The sequence below is a fragment of the Lissotriton vulgaris genome, chromosome 2_1 (assembly GCF_964263255.1).
Source record: "Lissotriton vulgaris chromosome 2_1, aLisVul1.2, whole genome shotgun sequence".
Classification (NCBI taxonomy): Eukaryota; Metazoa; Chordata; class Amphibia; order Caudata; family Salamandridae; genus Lissotriton; species Lissotriton vulgaris.
In genome coordinates, this window is record NC_141687.1 from 2,126,802,447 (window position 1) to 2,126,826,935 (window position 24,489).

At 44.0% G+C, this 24,489-nt stretch overlaps 1 protein-coding gene across 2 annotated transcripts in view; it reads left to right on the forward strand.

Annotated features, from left to right (window-relative positions):
• Positions 1–24,489, forward strand: part of THSD4 (thrombospondin type 1 domain containing 4) — a 2,294,989-nt gene that overhangs the window by 2,129,512 nt on the left and 140,988 nt on the right. For both annotated transcript variants that reach the window (XM_086958405.1, XM_086958406.1), the window contains 4 exons: positions 5,818–5,993; positions 6,745–6,841; positions 9,460–9,705; positions 11,984–12,113. In XM_086958405.1, the coding sequence (XP_086814531.1) occupies positions 5,818–5,993; positions 6,745–6,841; positions 9,460–9,705; positions 11,984–12,113 (649 nt within the window). The remainder of the gene's footprint in view (positions 1–5,817; positions 5,994–6,744; positions 6,842–9,459; positions 9,706–11,983; positions 12,114–24,489) is intronic.

Here is a 24,489-nt window from a genome sequence, read left to right on the forward strand (position 1 = left end):
TAATTAGTTTAAAAAGTCGATATTTTTAACATCTATATTTATTACATCGATATTTTTGAGTCGATATTTATGTACTTACCTGTTTAGGTATAGGGTGTCGATATTTATGTAAACGATATTTATACAACTATATTTTTGTCAACGATATTTGTGTGATCGATATTTAAACACCCTACCGGTTAAGATTGCTGTTTTACATTTGATAAGCCTAACATTGTGAGCAGTTGAAGAATAGTGAAACTTCAAGAGAAAAGTGAGGTTTAAGACATCTTGGGAGAAGGATTAGAGATTAGGCTACTTTGTATGAGTCTGTGAAAAGGTACAGTTGAAGTAGGCCTCTTTTTGCCCCTCTGTTGCTTCTTTTTGCACTTCTCTGGCTTTTTTCTGCACCTTTCTTCCTCTTTCTGCACTTCTGTTGCCTCTATATGCATTTTACCTTCTTCTTTCTGCACCTTTCTTCTTCTTTCTGCACCTCTCTTGCATATTTCTGCACTTCTCTTGCTTCTTTCTGTGCATTTCTTCCTCTTTCTGTACATGTTCTACCTATGTAGGCCTCGTTAGAAATTAGCATTTAAAAAACCTTAGAAATTCACTAAAAAAGCACAGGTTTCAGGGACGTTACACTTAGTATTAGCATTTAAAAAAACGTAGAAATTCACAGAAAAAAAGAAACCCATGTTTCAGGACAGTTATATTTTGGAATTAGCATTTAAAAAGCCTTAGATATTCACTGAAAAAACCACAGGTTTTAGGGACGCTATAGTTAGGCTGAGATTTCACTTGTACAAAACCAGAAAAATTCAGCCGTTATAGTTAGATGAGCTAACTATAACCCGCCCCCCGCAATCCACTGCTGATGACGTCACATATTACATCACTCATGACATGGTCAGTGACATCACTGATGACATCTCCAATGACATCACTGATGACTTCATCCACCTAATATCTGATGCACCTCCTCACACCCTAATATAACCTTTCAAACACCCTCTCTAAAATACAGACTACAAGTTTTGAAACCATAGACACACCAATACCAGTTAGTACATACCCACTCACTGATTCATAGGTCAACATACACATCCACTGACTCACCCATACAGCCTGATCCTTCTTGTGTTTGTGGGGTAGTACTGAAGTACTGGTGCTGGTGATCAGACCGGGCATTCTGTATTGGTAAACCAGCACTGCAGCGCCAAATATTGCCTTCTGCCCAACCTCTGGCATGCCCCTCAGCGTACTCGCACTACACAGGCAGAACAAGCTGAACTGGCAAAACCCAATGAGTCCTGGAGACTACTGCCAACGTCATCCCTGCCTTGACCCTGCAGAGTTTAACAATTAAGACACCATTTCTGAGGCCCACTGATAATCCTGCGGCCAGGTCCATTGCTCGGAGAGGAGCCCACCTTGATCTGGACCCCAGCGGCTGTGTGCAGCAATCTTGCTCAACCTAGAAAAGGACGCCACGCCATTTCTGCTGTCTTGGTCCAGCCACCCAGATTTGACTGAGAGAGGTATTGTGAGAAATTGTAGCCGCGCTGCTTGAGTAGGCGGCTAGATTTGAACCTGCACAGAGTGAAGTACTGTGACCATTTGTAGTCCCACTGCACATGCGGGTGGCTGCGCTTGACTCTACCTTCAGTGATGACCCGTTTCCACTCAAAGGAAGGCATGGAGTATTATGATACCCTACTCTGGAGTTGGGTAAGTGGTCCTGTTTGATCCCTGCTGGGGATTGTTCGTATTTCTAAAACGTACGGTGCAGAAGCAAATAGGAGTGCAGGTGCTTCTGTGCCCTATTGTTACATTCTGCATTTTATGAGATTTTCTCTAAAAGCTGCATAACATACAAAGTATTTATATGATATGTGCTGTTTTACTCATAATAAAGCAATCTATTATAATCTTGTGTAGTGTCTCTTTTTGTAGTGCATTCATTGTGTTACTGTGTATGTGTTGCACAAAGGCTATACATATTGCCTCTGTAGATAAGCCTGGCTGCTCTGTGCCAAGCTACCAGAGGATGAGCACAGATTATCTTTGTGGTGTTTCTAGCTCACCCTGACTAGAGTAGTGGGTTTTGCCTGGTTTAAGGGAATACCTTAGCAACCAGAAAAGCCATTTCTAACACTCTTCTAAGTTTGCATCAATGCATCTTATGAATATGGTCAATAACTTCATGTTCAGAGACCAACATAAACCCTTTCAACTGGCTCATAACTAGCAACCACAGGTATTCAACATACTTTCAAAAATGCACCTTCCCTGACTCCGATTATTCTATTCTTCTGTACTCCTGTCCACAACCATCAAACTACAATTCAATTATCTACTATTCTTTTGGACTGGGAGTACCTCACCTCCATGGAAATCCATTATGTAGCTACAATCTTCTTAGGGGCATTCAAATTATGTTGAATATCAACAGTGATCAAATTGCAGTAAGATAAAAAAAATATGCTTTCTACCTGACGTCTCTCTGACTTACTATGATGTGCATGCACACAAGTATTTGAGAATTTACTCTAAAATGCATATTTCTTGTGCTTATGAATAAAAGAATGAAATATACTTGTGACTGAACCCATTTATGTAGGCTAAAATGGTGCACAGACAAAATATCGACTCCAAAATATCGAATGGACAAAATATTGAGTTAAAAATATCGATAATAATAAAATATCGATAACAAAAATATCGTTGGTCAAAATATCGATTAAAATAGTGATAAAAAAATATTGCGTACAAAAATATCGACAAAATATATATAAATAGTCAAAGTAAAAAATTTCAATAATATGTAGAAAAAAGGTTAAAAAAATAATTAATTTTTATTAATAGTAATATAAATTGTAGTTAATGTTTAGGAGCGGGATGTTGGGTTAATAGGGGATAAGGGTGGGGAGTAATTAAATAATAATTAATTAATTAATATATGTTTGTAAATATTTTTAATTAATAATTAATTGGTAATTAATTAATATTAATTAGTTAATTAATTAATATGATTTTGTACATATTTTTAATTAGTAATTAATTGGTAATTAAATCATATTAATTAGTTAATTACATTAATTAGAGTAATTTATTTATATATATAATTTTTAGTTATTGTTAATGAATTATTTGGGAAAAAATAATATTAATTATTAAATTAAATTAATTACAGCTAATGTGCTAATATATTTACTTTATTGTTATTGTTAATTAATAATTAATTGGTAATTAAATAATATTAATTAATTTTGGGTAAAGGAGTATTTTTAGGGTTCAGGGTCAGTTTTCAGTTTTTGGGTAAAGGGGTATTTTTAGGGCTCAGGGTCAGTTTTCAGTTTTTGGGTGAAGGGGTATTTTTAGGGTTCAGGGTCAGTTTTCAGTTTTTGGGTAAAGGGGTATTTTTAGGGTTCAGGGTCAGTTTTCAGTTTTTGGGTAAAGGAGTATTTTTTTAGGGTTCAGGGTCAGTTTTCAGTTTTTGGGTAAAGGGGTATTTCTAGGGTTCAGGGTCAGTTTTCAGTTTTTGGGTAAAGGGGTATTTTTAGGGTTCAGGGTCAGTTTTCAGTTTTTGGGTAAAGGGGTATTTTTAGGGTTCAGGGTCAGTTTTCAGTTTTTGGGTAACGGGGTATTTTTAGGGTTCCGGGTCAGTTTTGGGTTTTTGGGTAAAGGGGTATTTTTAGGGTTCAGGGTCAGTTTTCCCTACTGTTGCACCCACTGGAGTGGGAATAGTAATTTTAACCCCTACGCTATCCAACGCTTTCCCTACGCTTGCACTCTTTGGAGTGAGAATAGTATTTTTTACACTTCTGGTATCGTACGGTAATATAATAGTATCTTATTTAATTATAGTATGTTACTATATATATATGTTTTAACAAATAAGATTGTAAAATTTTTTGTATTATTTTCATTTATTATTTAATTATTATAAGTTAATGTAAGTATTTTTAAGTATATTTTAGTAATTAAATTGTAATATTAATTTAATTTAACACTGTTTTTAATAAAGTCGATATTTTTTACAACTATATTACTGTAAACGATATTTTGTACTCAATATTTTGGTACTTACCTGTTTGTAGATACAAACTCGATATTTTGACTGTCGATATTTTGTCCACAATATTTTTGCAAGTCGATATTTTGTCCCTCGATATTATTTCAGTGATCCGGCTAAAATATCACCAGGGTGTTATAAGAAATCCACAACATTATAGTTTCATATCTGAAACCCCAAATTATTAAAGACCGGCTTACTTTTGGTGTCAAGGTCATACTCATTAACCTGCATTGTTAAAAAGCTATGACTTCAGTTTGGGGTGTTGGTTTCATTGAATCCAGATTTCCTAGCCACCATCGTCAGCTGTCTTCAGGATTCGTTTTTCAATTTCACTAGTAAAATCACCACTAAAGTCTGAATAATATTAAAAACACATTTAGGATGCCCAGGTTTAGTTATCTTTCATATGGCCACGCTGACTTAAATTGGTGATTTTCAAACCTCTGTAGATTCTCCATTTATGTGCACATATATAAATATGTATATTCTGATGTGAATGAAAAGATGAATTTCCTCTCTATGGACCCGCAAGTGCTTATCTTCTTTCAATATGTTTTTGTAGTTGGTTCTGTCGAGCAAGACAAAATTTCTTTAATATTGATATTTGTCCTGATCACTAGGAAAAATCAATCAATTATATATAGTACATATTATATACCATACAGACAAAAGACACATTGGGACTGATAGAGTGGACTCAAAAAAGTGGATGATATATTAACAGGCATATATCGTATATCACACTACATATACATTTGTAAAAGCAAAAACATCTCCACAGGTCTTCTTCAGGACTAGAGATATATTTAGAGACATCCTTCGTGGCAGCCTTATGTAAGACTATGTCTACTTGGCGACTCATAAATGAATGAATGAGTCTTCCATGGGCGCCAACTCTAGTTCCGAAGAAAACCTGTGGAGATGTTTTTCATTTACACTCTTGTCTTAAGGGTCGAAACGTTGATGTTCTGAACAGACATTCCGTACTAGCACTTCATATATTGGTGCCCAGCGATAAGGCTATATGTGTTTAACAATAGGCTAAGTTACCACGGATGCTTAGCGAAGATTTCGCTTTCTTTCTCAATGTGTATTATAAATGTTAAATGTTTGTCTTTTTTGGATTACACAGCGCATGTCTATGTATATAACAGTATGTTTTTTAACTGTTTTGTGCGTTTACAAATTTGTATATGTAGTGTAATATACGATATATGACTGTTAACCCTTTGCATGCTGATGACGGAACCGCTCCGTCATCAGCTGCGGGTGCGCTGTGCTGATGACGGAGCGGTTCCGTCATGGCCCAGCCGCCGCGCCTGCGCGGCCCTGATTTCGCGCCTGCGCGGGCGTTCTAATGAGCGGGACGGGTCATGACGGAACCGCTCCGTCACCAGCATAGCTCAACCGCAGCTGGTGACGAAGGGGCTCCGTCACCAGCATGCGGCCGCCGCGCGGCCGCCCCGCCCCTTTAGCGCTGCAGCGGAATAGCCGCCGCAGCCAAGGGGTTAATATATCGTCCAATATTTTGAGTCTACTACATCAGTTCAGTGTGTGTTTTCTGTCTGTATGGTATATAATATGAACTATATATCATTGATTAGTTTTTCCTAGTAATCTGGACAAATATAAGTATCAAAGAAATGTTGTCTTGCTCAACAGAACAAACTATCAATACATACTGTCATAGTATACCAGGGCCTGTGAGATACTAGATCACCCCATTAATCTTTAATGATATTATCTTCTTTCAACAGCACTTCGAAGTCGATCCGGGCGCTCTATCATCAATGGAAACTGGGCAATTGATCGCCCCGGGAAGTATGAAGGAGGAGGCACCATGTTTACATACAAACGCCCTAATGAGATATCCAGCACGGCGGGAGAGTCTTTTTTAGCAGAAGGTCCAACGAATGAAGCCCTAGATGTCTATGTGAGTATTCTAAATTCAGTCTACATAGAAGGGGGAAATCCTCATTTGACTCAGTTGAAAGGTTCAAATCAGCAAATACCAAATTGTGCTGTATTGCTTGGCGCTGCTCAAAGTGGGGATCGCACATGGAAAGTGTCTCTTTTACTGAATTAAATGTATCTACGAAATGGTTAAAATATCATTTTACAGTGTCAGCATTAAGAGCCAACAACACATACAAATAAACAAGTGAAAACCCATAAAAACATTGATGATATTTCTATCCCATAAAACTATTTACAATTTCTGATCAACCTTTCAAAATCCTGCTGTAGTTTAATTTTGTCATTGGTTGTTATAAACCCGGCATTGGCACGCCTTACAGCCCGTAGTTTCATGTTCTCAACGTTATTCCCACCACTTATGTATGGGACTCATGACATCAGTCACTCTGTTTTCTGCCGTCAAAGCTCATTCCGAGACCTCTGTGCCTCATGATGATCATTGTTCTAGGCAGCAGTCATTGCAGAGGGCTCCTTTATGAACTTCAGTGTCCCACAGAATAGAACAGGTGACTCTCTTATCCATCTAGAAGCAAGCTGTGGTGACAAGTGCAGAGTGTGGTGCCTTTGCCATTTTAGATTGCTGATTCAAGGTTGAGTTGGCTGCACGCCAGGGAACATTATCTTTCTTCTGGCAATAGCTTAGATTAGAAAAAAACCTCCCCACAATCCCGACTGTTTTAACACGTACTTGCCTGTTTTGTCTCCAGATGATACATCAGCAGCCTAATCCAGGTGTACACTATGAATACATCATTCCTGGAGCGAATGTCATTAGCCCTCAGCTGCCTCCTCATAGAAGACCAGGTGATACCTCCTGATGTGTACTTACATGCTGTGTAAACGTACAAATGCAATCGTGTTCTGGCTTTTCTGTAACTCTCTGATGCAGAGGCATATTTCAAATAACTTTCCACATTGGAACAGTCCTCTGAATTCAATCGAGGTAATCTCATAAACTGTATTTGTAATGACAAGCTCTGCTGTCAAGCACCTGTACTCCACCCGCATCCCCTTCCCTGTGTGTCTTTGATGTTATTTTTGCAGTATAGAAAATCAGTACTTTAAATCTGCTAGTATTTCCTAGTCGCTGCTCTCAGAAATGAGACCAACAACCATGACCGTATTTCACTTCCCAGTAATCTTCAACCTGTGTTTTATTTTACTATCACTTTTTGTCCTCGTATTTTAGAGCCCAAATAGGGGTTTGCATTTGATAACAACAAATATCCACAGATGGTATTTTTAATGCGAGTTGATAATGCAATTGTACACATTTGGCCTACATTTGATTAACTTAATGCAAGCCTAATTGAAGGTATAGAAAATCGTCGTTTTTCAAATGTTTGGTAAGGAGTGAAGACATGACTAAAAGATGTTAAATATTTATATGTGATATTTATCATGGCCACTCATAAAATATTGTTTGCACAGCTGCGCAGTTACTGATTTAGCTCCCTTCAGAGTTGCTGGCTTGGTGGTAGTGCTGAATAGCAAACCATTCTTTGAAAAAGCCCTTCTCTTCGAAAGAAGCAGTGTCGCCCTAGATCATGGGTACTCACAAACTTTCCGTTGGGGGCCAAAATTACAGTGAGGTTTGTGGCCAAGGGCCGCACCGGTAGGAGTGGAGTCAGTGGGGGGCGGGGCGGGGTTAGAGTAAAAAAATCAAACCTGTTTCAAAACATTACACAGTGCGATAAGTTCAAAAGCAGATGTAACTACAAAGAGTATATTTTGATAATACTTTTTTATTAGCAGACAATAGCAATATTAAGAGGTATTGCATAGCTTTCTATACATTTTAATCCCAATTCCATCAGTCTCTCTCTCCCCCAGTCCATCTCGGGATTGTCCTAATTCAATCCACAGACAGGAACCTGGAACTACTAGACAACCTGTTCCCCACTTTCAAAGAGCACCTCTCCAATCCTCGGACCTCTACTCACATCTCCTCCAGCAATATCACCCCTGACTTCACAGCCCCCACCCACAACCCTTCTACTAGCTCAGCACCAGAACGACACGCACCTCACCTCTACCCCCAGAACCCTAGTCAATCACCCACCTGCTGTAACCACCCCACACTCCTCAATCACAGACACAAATCTCTCCCCCTCATACACCAGCCGCCCCCCCACCACCAACCCTTGGACCCCACTCATACCACTCCCACTCCTCTCTCCCCTGGCATCACAGCTCCCACCCACAACCCCTCTAACCTGGTTCAGCGCCAGAACGACACGCATAACGACAAATCCCACCCTTTATGCCCCCCATTCTCAGTCCTCACTACCACCCTCTAACTAACCACGCAGAGCACACCACATCTATTAATTTAACTCCCCCTCCCCACAACAGGACCATCGCCAATTCCATTCCCCCCCCCCACTCTCAGCCCCCACTACCCTACCTGCTCCCCCATCACCACTAACATACACTCAACCTCCACCCGGCTCTCTCTGCCTGCCACCAATGCCCTCATCTACACCACCAACCTCCTCCCTACTTCATCCACACCCATCCCTCCCAAACCCTCTCTCCTCTCTAACACCAACCTGTACACCGACGCCACGGAGCCCTGCACGAACACCAACCCATCCCCCCACCCGCACGCTAATTCTCAGGTCAGTCACTCACCCTTGATGTCCATCCCCAACTCCAACACTTATCCCACGCTGGACAAGATTATGTCCACCCTCCTCCAGCTCAAAGAAGACATTCACACCATCAAGGAAGACATGCACACCATCAAAGAACTACTCTTCACACACCCCAGACACCCCTCACTCACCACCACCCCCCTCCCAACTTGCCCCCCACCCTTCCGGAAGACTCTCCCACTCTACACCCCCCACACTTGACCGCGATCCCTGTCCACAATCGCAACAACCGCCCCCGTCACCCACGCAACCCTCTTTCGGACCTCGACACACTCACCCTCCTTCGCTCCTACGACCCAGCTCCCCTAAACCACACAACCGTCACACACCTCTCCATTCCCACGATACACTCAAATCCCTGTAGACCCCCCACACTAAACAACAGAATCTCTGTCCCTAATAACCTTAGAAAAGTCCCCCTCTCTCTAGAACCCTCTACTTCCCTTGACACACCCCGTCTCAAATGCACTCCCCTCAACTTCAGATCGGCCTCTCCTCCTCCATTGTGAAGGAGTCGGCCCTACACACCCCAGGAATTTTGCTTCTGAGTGACAGAAAATGCAAAGTTAAAGGTACAATATATTATAAGATGGGAAATACTATGCAGTTTCCACATATTTCCTCGGCAAGGGTCGTTGATAGATGGGTAGAAGGTTACAAATCAAGCAATATATTGTAAACCTCTAACAAAATAACTTTACCAATTCATGTGTGTGTTATTTAAGATTCTGATAATATATTGTTGTTATTACATTACATCCCAAGGTGATCCTTTGAACGGCCAGTTAGATGTTCCAGACAGATCAAACTCTAAGGAAGAAACCAACTCAGCAGGTGATCTAGACACGTATAATGGAAACCCATCAAGCACTTCTCAAGGGAGATACCCAGGACGATTTCCTTCTCACCTCCCAGACAATCATGTGCCTGTTGTGCAGCCACCACGACGGCATCGTGAATTCAACTGGAAGCAGCTTGGAGTAACTGAGTGCACAACTACTTGTGGGAAAGGTAAGGTCCATTTTATTTGATTGCTTATTAGGAAGTTAGAAAACAACATTCAACAACTAGGTAAACTGTTGCTTTCCAGGTGAACCCTAATAACATTGCGCTACAAACAAAACTGTTCTGTTTTTTTATGCAAATAAATTAGATGTTAGTCTCAGTTTCCTACCTAGTTTTTAATATTTTAAGACACACACAAGTCACTTAATAGAGAAGTCATGACTCACACCCAGGGCGTGCTACGGGCTAGATGGCGTGTTTGCATGGGAGAAGCACATACCATATGAAGTGATCCAAAGGCACAAAAAGGCCTGGGACAGACAGAGGGAGTAATTGAAAAGACTGAGCAGAAGGCTGTCTACAATTGTGGTAAACTGATTACTCTTGATAGGAGGTCAAATAAACAGGCCATTGCTGTTTGGCTAAGAGGTTCATTGAAAGCCCAGGCTAAAAATTCTGGGTAGCCATTCTGGGTAGCCTTTTGAGAACGTGACGACTTTTATTGTACTAGAAAAAAGTAATGTATAAGAGGGACACGTAATTAAGCATTTCAGCACACTGCCAAGGGTTATAAACAGGTGCCAAAAGCCCTAAACCTGTGTTATGGAACCGAGCTGCAGGGAAGGCCTTAAGAAGAGGAGAGGACCATTTATATACGGTGTAGCCCATGGCAGTAGGGTCACCATGCTATATGAACACTCCACTCACTAGGCGTAAACTTTTTTTTATTAGCAGAGACAAAACAAACAAGCACAGATTGAAATGTTGATCAATGCTGGGTATTTTTTGTCCTGAGATCTTTAAAGGGCTCTGAATTGCCTGATGTATAAATGAAAATCGTTCATTCTCTGTCCTTTTTTCAAAACATTCTACAGCTATGGCATTCTAACAGCTCTGGTTCCTAAAATACAGTTCAGGCATTGTTTCAGTCATTCATTTAACATAATGTGGATAATGAATTCATTCATTTGACATAATGTGGATAATCATTTCAGCATCCAGGGGACCGTGGAGTCCCATGCCAATAGTTTTTGCCAACATTATTCTCCTAGATGTGTCTAGGTATCTCTATTTCCATGTCAAGAGAAAACTATTACCTCTAACCCGATCACAGATCAGCTGTAACAACATTGAGGTCATGAACACAGAACCTCAATGACCAGCAAACAGCTATCATTCATTTCCTGTGCAATTCATTATTTCAGTTAGTTTCAGAGCTCGCCAGTTGTCTACTCCTGGAAGCGGCAGAATGGGTACCACATGGGTCTGGTTTGGAGCAGCCTAACCCCTCGCAAAAAAAAAAAGGCCTATTTTTTGTTGCAAGAATGTCTGTCACTGTTACTTCTAATGAGGAGGAGGGAGGCATTTGTGCTAGAGGCACATGCCTCTGCCCTTGTCAAAAAAAGTTATTCCATCAAATATATGCACGCAGCGGTACTAGCCTGTTGACCCAAATATGCTGTAAAAAGTTTAATGTCGTGTGTCACACCGACTTCATAGAAATCAACCTACAACATGAACTTAAGATGTCTTTTCAACACACGTGGAAATTAACACTAATTACACCGTGATAACACAGGCATGATAATTACTGGTTATCAGAATTTTTTTTTTCTGCAAACCTCACTTAAACAAAATACTTCTTCCTTTGCAGTGAACAGGCCCACATACTAGACTACGCAACATAACCACATTTGACATCATGTATGTGTATTTCCAACCAAACAGAAACAGCCTACGGTAAAATGCAGGGCCAAATCCTGGATAAAGTATTCGTAGGTACTTGACTATAGAGGCCAAACAATTTTGTAGTGTGACATACTAATGTAAGACTAGAAATAAGTGTCAGCTGAATGATGAGCAGCGTACCCCAGTCTGTTACGGTTGTGAATTTAGGTTCAAAGGAATTGCTGATTTGTTTCCAACGTTCAGTTGACAACTAAACTAATGGTCACGTCAAAATATTGTACTTTAAGGATATTAAATGCAATTTTCTAAAATCATATTATTTCTCATGCATAGGGATCGAATTGTGTCACGCTGTCCCTACGGAGGCTCTGTGTTTTCACGGGTAATAAGGTGCCCTTTATGTGTCAAATAAATTACCTCTATTATGCAGCATTTATACTGAGCATAAAAGGTTTTAGCAATTTACCAAATAATGTACTTAATTGCCCTAGCTGGATTTTTCACTCTTCTTTGTGTTTTCCTCTACAAGTCTGACATGCTCTTTTATTTGACTAAACCTTTTATAAAACATGTTTGTTTTTGATTACTTCTCTAGGTTCACAGTTTCCAATCTTTCGTTGTGTGAACAGGAATACCCATGAAGAGGTCGTAGACAGTTTTTGTGACTCCAGCGCCAAGCCCAGTGCAGAAGAAGAACCTTGCAATGTATTCCCGTGTCCAGCCTTGTAAGATACACTCACATTTAATTAAGGACCAGCGTAAAAATAATGTGCAAATAGCATTTTCAAAAATATGTATTTTCCTGTCTTAATAGCTAATTTACCCAGAATATCGATCACCACAAGATTCCAAAGGTGTGTATATATATATATATATATATATATATATATATATATCCAAGCTCCCAAAATCCTGAAAATACCCAGCCGGATTTTCCAGGAAGAAAAAGCACTCTCAAGCACGGCTCAGCTCGTTTAACAGGACAGTTTATTTAAAGACAGACGCGTTTCGGGAGAGCCCTCCCTTTCTCAATGTTTTCATCTGACAAGACGTGCGCAGCGCCATTATGAATGTTTTCAAAACATTACAAAAACAAACAAAGGACTGATTCTTGTTCGCAGCACGGGGCGCCATCTTGGAATGTATATATTTAACATATATTGCACTAGATTACTAGTAAGTGTACCACATCCAAATACTGCCGTGTATCGGCTACCTTGTTGTCTCAAAAGCAAAACCAAATACTGTATAAATATAGTACATTGCGGGGCTAAGACAGCAAAATGCTGTTGGGAATTACCCAACCTGCGACATACGCACAAAACTAAAATGTGGTCAGGTCGGACATAATCTTGCCGTGGATCGGCAATTGCAGCCCCAATGCGGACTGCCAAAACTTCGATGTGGTCAAAAACTAAAGCAAGTCATCTAGTTCGGTCTCAGTAGTGATGAAAACATCCATCACAAAACAAAAAACAAAAAACAAAAACACTCAGAACAATATATATATATATATATATAGAGAGAGAGAGAGAGGGAGTAGTGGAATAAAAATAGTACATTTTTACACATAGTTATATATATATAAATATATATAAATGTGTGTGTGTAAAAATTTACTATTTTTATTCCACTACTATGTACCCTAATGGCAAAAGTATTTCGATCTGAACTTTAGAATAGTAAATAGGAATACTGTAACGGTACGTCTGTGTAGTTAAGTATTAATGTATTATTGTTAATGGCACATCTTAACTTCATGAAATGTATATTGTCACGGTACAGAGAAGATGAGAAAAGTAATCTATTCTCACTTAAATTGTAATAGTTAATAGTCTGGATATATTCAGATTTAAAACTCAATAATCTTGTACAATAGTGTTACAATCCAAAAGAAGTCAATTGGTAGCCATGAGGTAAGTTGTAAGTAAGAGGCTTATTAGCTGACTTGCGGGATGGTAGTTACAGGATGGTAGTTCATTAGTTGAGCCCCACCAGGAGCAGCATCCTTTCTGCTCAGCCCACACATTCCATCTATTTCTCCACTCCACCAGGCACTCCAGCATTCCAATCCCTCATCAAGCATTCTAATATCCCACAAACACATCACATTCATACTGGCTGAGCAGCAGAGAATGTGAAACCAGGGAAAGGATGCATTATAAAAATACAGTGTGAGAGAGAAATAAACAATGTAAAAATAAATGAAAATTTGAGTTCTTTACAATGGAAATAAAGTACAAAAGAGAAATATGCAATATACAAATGATAAGTGCAAATTTAAAAGAACTAAGGATCGGAAAAATATCCACTATCTAACAATACTGAATAAAAACAGAAATTACACTGTGGTAATATTGTGCAGGACTGGTAGAATGGAGGACATCAATGAGATGTAAATCCCTCACGACTCACCTCCTTCTGCACATTACACATACCTGTGACAAACAGTTTCAGGTAAAAACATAGAAAAGGCTAAACTCACCCATAGGTAAAACAAAAGTATAGGGTGAATGGACCCTCAACACACTTTCCTAGGTAAAACAAATGTTTAGGTAAAACAAATGTATATGGTACACAACCCCTCAAGGCACTCCTAGGTAAAACCAATGTATAGGTTATATGACCCCTTGCACACTCCAACGTAAAACAAGTATATAGGGAACACCACCCCTCATATACTCCTAGGTAAAACAAATGCATAGGGTACACAACCCCTCAATGCACACCTAGATAAACTAAGTACAGGGTTCAAGACCCTTCAAAGCCAAATACCCTAAAAGATTAGGATGTAAAAAAAAAGATCCACTGCCAAGTCCTACATAATACATATAGGCCAGGTAAAATCAATAATCAATAATGCCCTAAATAGGTCTTCACAACATAGGCAGAACCACACCTAATAAGAGTAATGAGCTAAAGATAGCACTTTAAGCACAGATAACACATGACAAGAGCCACAGCACACCCAAAAGGATAATGGCACACTTGGCAGCAAACTTAGCAAAATAGAGCAGTATAACACCCATGGCAGCAAGGTTGAACAAGAATTAAACAGGGCACATGACATAATGACAGCAAGTGCGTAAAATGCATGACACACTGCATTCCGCATACCGCATACCGCATACCACATTCCGCCACCGAGGAGGAACGGTACGCCTGTGAAAGACGCCAGCGGGTGATTTATTGCGAGAGAGCGGGAAAGAGTGAGCAGTGAGAGGCTGCAGAGCCTGCAGGAGACTGTTACCGTTGCTGTTACCGTCGCTCCCACAGAGAGGCTGCTGCTGGTGGACGCAGTCTGGTCCCTACTTGGCCACAGTTAATCTGGCCACATTTCTCTGAGGTCACCAGCCTCTCTGCACCTCTTTGTGCCTCTTCGTGCCTCCATGTGCCTATTTGTGCCGCAGCAGGAGCCGTGGGTGACTTTTTGGTGTCAAGTATTGGTGTCTGCTTTGTTTGGTGTCACCCGCGGTGAGACCCTTGGGGCAGTAAGACCCAGCGGAGCGCCCCCCCCCCCCGTGGCTCGGCCCCCAGCTGGCGGGAGCAGTAAACGCTCCTTTAATGTGGCAGGAGCCGCTTGTTATACTCTAATTAAATCTACAGAGGATAGCAGCAAAGTAACCAACCTCCCGGATCCACTTCAACCTCTCAATGCACACCGAACGGAACACCAGTTGGTGCAACAGCTGCAGCAATGGCAGCATTGGCAGCAGCAGGGGCCAGACTGCAGAAGCCTATCTGCCTCTGATAAAAGTTACAGCAATGGCGATGCAAGCCCTAAAGAGGAAAAAGCTGCACCAGCCAAAATCAAGGAGGCAAAGGAGGCAAAGACTCAGGGACTCAAGGAAAATAATCACCATGGATACGACGACCTGAGTCAATTGGAGATACCCCTGCCTATAAACAAAGAAGTAGACAATGAGCGCAGGCACAACACGCCTGGACAGGCGGCAAGACACACAGCAACAACGGCAGAGGGAGGAATTGAAGGTACGGAGGAAATAAGGGGGATAGTGCCAACAACAGCACCCCCTATAAGCACGTCAAGGATGGATCCTTGAATAAAATGTTACCACAGCAACTGGGAGGAGAGGGGGAGGCTTCTGGAAACCAGAAGCATAGCACAGCTTGTCACGGCTCCTCTCATGGCTCCTTACAGCGACAGATACGCATCCGCAGGCCAAAACGGAAGATAATCCAACGATAACTCTACCACTTTGGGTACTTCTGGTCAGGAATCACAGAGAGACTTGAGACACGCAAGTACAAGGAGGCGTGCACAGCCAATATGAGCCCGGCCAACATGAGCAAAGCAGATAGCATAGTCTCCTATAAAAAGACAAAAAACACACAGAGGTCGAAAAATCACGAACAATGCAAGATGAGCACGCTCAACTAAGACGGGCAAAATCTAATACCCAACATGGCCTCAGCTGTGTCGCAGTTCAATCTGACTGTAATACAAAACGTTTACTAATGTCTCATGAAACTGAACCAGAGACATCATATCGTACACCTGAAGAATGGGAGGAACTAGTTGCGTCCTATCCTGCTGCCACTGGAGGTGAGTCAGGAGGAAGAAATAACAGCTCCTCAAAACTTAACATCGAAAAGGAAAAACCACAGGACAAGGACAATATCTGGTCCACTCTACTACATACAATGCAAATGTCTTTAAACGCATTGCAGTATCAATCAGATAAGATGGACCTCCAGTTGTCAGTCCTCAACTTACTCTCCATTTTTGTTGTTGGCATAGACGACAAGCTGGCAGACCTTAACAATCTGATCAAGAGGGCACAGTCAGAGGCAAAATTTGTCCAAGCTATCTGCACCTGCATAATAATTGTGGACAAGCTAGCAACATTACCATCTGCACTGGATAACTTTCTTGCCGAGATAAGGAAAGCAGTGCCAGCCCAACCAATGCCCGGCGTGGCCCAAACCAGCATCAGTGGTCAAAAATCAAATAGGCTAAGTAGAGTTCAAAGACACAAGGCACATGCTAAGCATACAACTAACGCGGCACAGACATTAGATGGCAGGCAGCTTGGCGAGGATGGGGACCTACCCACACCAGGTCTAAACATCAGTGCACCAACTATAGGAGCAACAGCAGCCCAAACGAGTAACACCATTCAATCCAGCAATATCCTTGAAAAATAGGTACCAACTGAAGAAGCACGATTATCCTCCAAACAGCGGGGAAAACAAGGGAGGAATGGGTGAAACCAAAAATCCATGCAGGCATCACCACACAGAAAGGATGTCACTTACAGGATTCGAGACGAACCAATGGATGACCAACTAACCTATTATTGCAGGGAGGGAGAAGATACTGTCACGGGTCGGGAAGAGAAAAAGAGCCCAATTCAGGAAAAAGCACTAGAAATCATGGTGCGAACAATTGCCAATGAATTATCTATTGATGGACTAGAGCAGAAACCGGAGAACAACAGCGGTAGCTCTACAGGAGAATCGTGGATAATGATAATAAAGGACTGGGCACTCAATAAGGCATCACAAGGCTCAGCTACATCATCAACTAATGGGCAGAGGAGGCCAGCAGGAGAAAAAACAGCACCACAGAGCAGCAATGGCGAGGAGGGGAGACAACTAAAACAACAGCACCATGCATGGAGAAAGCATCAGTAAGCAACAGCCAGCTACTTGGCCCGACTACACCATCACTGGGGCCAACCCCGTTAACAGAGGCCTCAACAGAAACAGAGAACATCCTGGACCAACAAATAGGGCACTCAAGCGCTACAACAGCAATCATGTTTCATCCAGAATATATATCAAAGGGACTGGTTGATATACTAAACAAGGACAACATCCTGCGCTTACTGAGGTCCATAATTACCTTAAAAGAACATAAAAACCACTGACTTGGAGTCAGTCAAGTTCCAAGAGTCACCTGATTGACCAGGATCAGAGTCAACAAGAACAGTATGGGCCACACAAGACCTAGCTGAGAGAGTCCTAAAGGAACAAAACAAGTTCAACGAATGGGGCATTAAACTTCAGCCACTTGCAAAACCAAGGTATCCTGACCCCCTACTGACTGAATCAAAGTGCCAAGAAGAAAACCCTGGCCATGGACAACCAAGCCCATGATTATTCTCAGTACTGCGAGGGGCATGCAGTAACAGCACAGACTACAGGGGCATCGGAGAACACAATGCACCCAGGGCACATGCGGACAGAAGCAGACCAATACTGGAGTGGAGCAGTATTTCCAGGACAATAAACACCAAATCTGAAAGACTGTGACATTCTAAGCATAATGCACCCCCAAACAAGAACTTACTGAAAATCTGTTCCTGGAACATCAATGGGCTGGGAGCAAGACTTCTGATCCAGAACTGCTAACTTATCTGCAGAAATTTGATATAATTTCGCTCCAGGAAACATGGAGTGAACTACCGACGGCACTGCACGGCTTTAACATGCTCTATCTACCGGCAACTAGAAATGCTAAATTTGGCCACAACAAGGGAGGTCTAGTCACATACACCTCCATAAGCAGCATTTATGCAACAGAACCCTTATCATACAACCTAGAGCCACCAAATGAAATACAAGTAACTCAAATTACCCTACAGGGAAAGACAAGTAAAGAACATATAATACTTGCAAACCTCTATCTGCACCCACGCGATAAAAACAAAGGGAGCCAACAACTAAAGGAGGAGTTGGTGAAAATAATACCAGAAGAGAAAACAAAAAGCTGGGTAATCAAAGGTGACTTCAATTTAAACATGCTGAGGAGACGAGCAGATGACATCAACTCAGAGGAGGATCCATTTGCTTGGGAGGAAATGCCCCAAGACATCAACTCAGATGGAAGACTCACAAACATCTCGAAAAACCTATTATCGTTCTTAGAGCAAGTGGGCGCACGTGCATTAAATGGCAGGTTTCCTGGAGATCGCCCACAAAGAGTAACATTCAATAACGCAGTAACAAGGTCCACAATTGATTGCACATTCTGCTCTTGCTGCATTTTAACTAAAGTAAAAAACTATTGCATTGGGAGCGAAGATTTCAATGACCACTTACCCCAGGAAATCACGGTAGAAGAGCCATCATCATACAAACTGTCCCCAGCCAACACATTGGTCTCAGAATATATCAACAACGAGAGAAGAGGAAAATGTAGCACCAGTGATCCAGAAGGACTCCTCTCTCTTTGATGTAGACTATGTCCTCCTCTCCTTCTCTCGGCCTGTCACCACTATGCCACCAAGACTCTGATAAGGAGGGTAATTCTATCTCACAAATTGCTGCTAATATCTGCCAACAGAAATGAAGAAACAAGATTACGGGTCATAAAGGCCGGGGGGAGTGGATCTTGTCTGCAATCTTAAACGTGTGTTTTTAACTGTGGCTAGCAGCCTTTTTTTTTTAAACTGTGGTTTTATTGCTTATAAAGACGATCAATTTTTGTAAGGGTTTTAATTAATTGTACAATAAACTTACTTACTTGCATGGCACACAGTAGTACAATGATAACTAGCAGGCATTTCATGTGACAGAAGGAAAGAAGGACAATAAGCAGCTCCGAACAGCAAATGAAAACATATATGTATGCTAAACTCCAGCATTAATAAAGACAACAAAATAGAAGGAAATAAAGTTAAACAAATAAACATTATACATTTCCAAAGTCCTGGTTCGATATAATCCCTGAAGCAGACTAGAAGAGCGATGTCTCATCCGAATTCAATGCAGAAGGAGCACTGGAACAAATTCAAATTTAGACTCCTACCTATATCGGGATGTAAATGGAAAGGAAGAACCTCTAATTGGCGTAACATTCTGTAAAAACATAGAAATGGGCACTGTAGTATCCTCTCTCACATTGAAGAGCCCAGTGATCAACGCTGTAGGCGATAAAACTTCAAACGGCAGAAATGATTAAAAAAACTATAAAAACAGCAGACGCATCTGGCGCCTGCTTCAGCTCCCGCTAACAGCAGACTGATGAGCAACGTCGGGCAGTGAAGATGGCGGCACGCAAGGAAGAACAACAACGGATGGCTCACGGCAGATACCGGCTTCACTAACATTATGGGACAGCACAGCATTACAGGATTGTTAGTGTTCAATAGTGACAGGCGATAACTGTGCAAAGGCTTCATACAACACTGTAGTGACGGAAGACACGGTCTAGTGTCTCAGTTCTAGTGTAACAATACACCTAACACCCACCCACCACCAGGCGTCATAGGTCAGATGACCCTTGCCAATAAAAGGGGCTGAGCGCACGTGCTCATGGCCCATTACCTATCCCCAGCCACTGTGTCCGTGTATCATTTACTTCTCTGCAGAATGAGGGCCTAGCGCCCTCACCAAACCCTACAATGGCGACGAGGCGGAGCTGTGCCCAGCGTGCCACAGCTACATGAAAAATCATGGGGGAAGAGGAGAGAGCTGCAGGGCGATGTCGCCCCCCCCTCCCCTGCAGGATTGGCGCCCGCAGAGCGTGTGCTGAGCCCTAGGCCGACATGTTCAGGACGAGGTGACCGGGAGCCCACCCCGCACCTATCAAGCCTAGCTGAGTCCCACCGGCAGGTGACCGACGCGGAGCCCACCTGCGTGGTCTAACAGGCCCGTCGGCTGAGTATGTGCCCCAGCGCCGAAGGTACAGCGAGCCGACCGGAGCCCACCCGCGTTGGCCGCCACTGACCAGTGCCCCCAGAAAGAAGAAGCGGACCGGACAGAGCCCACCTGCACCGGTCGCAACTGTGCCCCAAAGAAGTGAGCGCCGGGCGGAGCCCATTCGCCACGGCGGCAGCCAAAGAAGAAGGCCCGTGGGCCGAAGGTGAGCCCGCACACTCTGAAATGCCTGGGGGGCTGCACAAACCTGAAGCGACCCCCCCTAATGCGTGCAACCGAACGCAGAGCCTACCCGCAACGGTGTTAACTGAGACAATGGCGCCGCCGAGAACAGAGAGCGGAGCCCACCCGCTATAATGCAGTCATAGCCCCGCAGCGCTAAACATAAGGTGAACTAAAGCGGAGCCCACCCGCATAATTATGGCACCTCGCCGAACTCCATGGCGGCCCACTATGAACATTAAGTAAAGCAGGGCCAGCGGAGCCCGCCCGCGGCCTGCCTGCAGCGTCCCCCGCCGCACAGCGTATGAAAAGAGGCGACGGGGCGAATGAACTTAGGTGAGAAGCGCCAGCAGCGTGTGAAGAGCTGCCGGGCGCCAAGTAATCAAAGCGGAGCTCACCCGCGATGTGGTCCCTGAGACGAGTGCCTGCCCGCACATCTGAACTTAGTCCACAGCCCCCCCCTGCCTGCGAGCGAAGGAAATGAGGCTGCCGCGGGCAGGGAGCGGAGAAAGGTGACAAGAAAGGCAGCAAGGGGATAAAGAAGCCGGCGGGTGCTCACCCCGCATAACTGCACATAGCCCCCCCCCCTCGCAAGGACTGAGTGAGGCTGGCGGGCAGGGAGAGAGAGAAGTACCAGCAGGCAACCGATCAGTGGCACACCCCTCATCCCCCACCGCAGCACGCGAACTGGAAGGGCCTGCTGCGAGGGGCGAAGAGGAGTAGAAACACGACTGCACGCAGCCAGCGCCGCCCAAGGATTCCTTACAAACACCCACCCAGGCCCCCACAAAACACAAAGTCTGCCTGCCACCCGCAGCTCAGCTGCAATGATCCCCCGCGCAGTGCAGGTGCTGAGAGGCTGCTGCGGTGCAGGACAAACACATGTGGCTGCCTCACCGGATCGGAAGAGAAGCCCTCAGGTGATGCCTGCATGCTCGTGTGGGTCCCAGTGTGTGGCCCCTGCAGGCATCCAGAGCAGCAACCACTGTATATAGGAGCCCCATCCACAGCGCAGGAGAGGTCCCAGAGGCACCCAAGAGGCCTGGAGCACCGGGAGCAGCACAGAGAGTAACGGCTGTAAAGGAAGGTTCCACAGACTACCCTACACTGCCACCCAGTGGCCAGTAGGCAACACTGCAGCCAACAGGACAAACAATCACTGCACAAGCCCAGGAAAAAGCCAGCAGCAATACGAGAGACAGCTGCCACGCTAAGGGGAAGGGCAGCACACGGCTGCGCAGGACGGGCTCGCAGACGCCACACCATGAGAAAGATGCCAAGCCGCCGACAATTGAGTGCGCAGGACGGCGCAAGGAGTGAAGTAACTCCACGCACGAAGGAGAGCGCAAGGACTGACGCTCATGAGCAGTGACCAGGAGCAGGAGACAGAACAGAGGCGCAGACCACCTGACGCACAGGGGACAAGCGGAGACCAACTGCCAGCGGAGCGGCACCTGATGGCCACAGGGTGTCGTTGCAATCGCAGGGAAGAAACTGCAGCACCACCACCACGGAAAGAGACAGAGGTCTCAAGACTCCCCAACAAGCAAGTGCAACACAGGGAGGAATCCCGACGACCGCCAGCACTGCTCCAGGGTCCCGAGAGGAAAAGCAAGCACACCCCGTGAAGTAACGTGAACGACTTGCACAGGAAGCAAGGAGTGGTGACGTAACCCTCCGCACAGAAACGCAGCACAGGAAGAGCGCGGACGAAAGAGCGCCAATGCTACAGCACCGCAACACAGCAAGTATCCCACAAGAAGACAGAAGATAGCCTGCCACCATCGGCAGAGTGGACCGGCCAGAGGTCCCAGAAGTTCGAACAACAAGACACAGTCCACGATCAGCGACTAACGAACTTCAACAACCACCATTCAACATGTAACGTCTAAAGAGAGAGAGAGAAGATTGCAACACCCGGTCCAGTCACAGATGAGAAGAGACAGTGTCCATGAACCTGGACAAGTCCGGATGGAAGCAGGCGGAGTGCACGCTGCCTGGAGAAGTCTGGCCAGGAAGAGGAAGACAGCAATGTGACCAGACCGCGTTGTGAAAAGGAGAGGAGATCTGAGTGGCACGCCGCCACCAAAGAAGAAGAAAGGAGAAGAGGTCTGGTTGGCACGTCTGCCACCATCAAAGAGAAAAGGAGAAGAAGTCTAAACAGCATGACGACAGGAAGATAAGAGGATAGAAGAGAGCAAAGAGGAGTGTGGACCAAGACGCTACGACACTCAAAAGGGGAAACACCGAGGAGAACGTGAAGGGTGAACGACAGTCCACACGCACGACCGGGATACAAGTAACACCACTGGAAGCAAGCATCCACGTGCGAACCCGACAGTCATTCAGGAAGGACAGAAGCGAGCATGCCGGTCTGTTGGCAACACCCACCTCTGGGATGGAACGGACATAAGGGCCGCGGAAATCCAGGGGCAGAGGCCTCAGGGACACCGGTGGCAGCGGGTCCCACAACGAGAGATGGACTGTTGAAGCTCACGCTGAAGATCCTGGAAGACCGAAGGTCGCACACGACTGAACAAGTGCCAACAACACCCTTTCAGGTGGAACTCGGACACGGAGAAGATGACCCGTAGCGACGTCCTTAAACATGTTTGAAGAGGCAAGGCGGCATGCACACCGGTCCAGTGGAAGCCTGGCAGAAGGGCCTCCGGGTCGTCCAGTGAGAGGGGACACCCTCGAGAGAGGGATATCCGTGAGAGGGATAACCTGCAGCTGAAGGTCCCGTCAGGAACAGACACCAGTTTGAACCAAGCACTTTGACCAGGACGGTCCCGCAAAAAGTAACGAACTTGGGACTCAATATATTTATACCTCTACGCGTTCACAGGATGTGAAACGGAGCGAGAAAGACTATACAGCCCACTTACAAGCCGCAAGTCTGCCAAGGCAAGAAAAGACACCATTGCCAGCAATTGCAGTGACCAGCGGTAAAGAAGACTGCAAGGGAGTCGTCGTAATTTGAGTTATGGGTTTTTTGTGTGAACTCTATTTTCTTTCCCACAGGTTGGACTTTAGTTAGTGTAATTTTATAAACTAAGGTTGGGAGGGATGTAGTGACAAAAGACACGGTCTAGTGTCTCAGTTCTAGTGTAACAATACACCTAACACCCACCCACCACCCGGCGTCATAGGTCAGATGACCCTTGCCAATAAAAGGGGCTGAGCGCACGTGCTCATGGCCCATTACCTATCCCCAGCCACTGTGTCCGTGCATCATTTACTTCTCTGCAGAATGAGGGCCTAGCGCCGTCACCAAACCCTACAGACACGAGAGAGAAAGGTAAGGTGTGCAAACTCAGGCCATTGTGTTAGTTATGCAAATTGCGGCCGATTCAAATGTTGCATAGGGTGTTGGAAAATTGTCATCTCTGCAGCGTTGATTTAAATGCCATACCCAATTTCTTTCTCTTTCTTGTTTTTTTATAAAACATGCAGACTTACAATTAAAATGGCGGTCTAGTAAATCTCAGAAATCAGAGTCCTCCCGTGTGACATGGCTTAAATTTCCTTCATTCCCAGTTCATGTTCAGGAAATGTTACGCATGTAACTCTGTGTTCCTCTAACATATAATGTCGTTTTGGCACTGCTGATCCATTAAATTAAGAGCAGAGAGTTAGCCAAATCAATTACACGCTGTCAAATCCTTTTGAACTTGAAGATGGTAATACTCCAATGCCATGAATGTGAAGAAGGTAAAACGTTTCAGGTGTCTTGGTATTAAGGTGTCTGAAGGTATGCCAGACTTCTAAGCACACTGATTAGCACCAAATTGATGTTCAAAACTGTAGGCTGGCCAGGGACTAAAGGACTATAGTGGGGCTAACGAGGGCGTGCTTTTCCTTCAGATTTCAAGCTTCTTTACCTCATGTTTCCTTAGTAGTTTCCGGCAGTACAGTTCAAGTATCTTCACCTCAGGTCTCTCAGTAGCTTCAGGTACATGTAATCTTTCACACATGCAGGTTATTTTCCCCATATCATCGCCATTTTTACAATACAAAAGAAGTCCGTTGGTAGTCATGAGGTAAGTTGTAAGTAAGAGGTTTATTAGCTTTGTTGCAGGATGGTAGTTTACAGGATGGTAGCTCATTAGTTGAGCCTCACCAGGGGCAGCATCCTTGCTGCTCAGCCCACACACTCCGACTGTCTATCTCTCCACTTCACCAGGCACTCCCACATTCCACTCCCTCATCAAGCTTTCTAACATTCCACAAACACATCACATTCATACT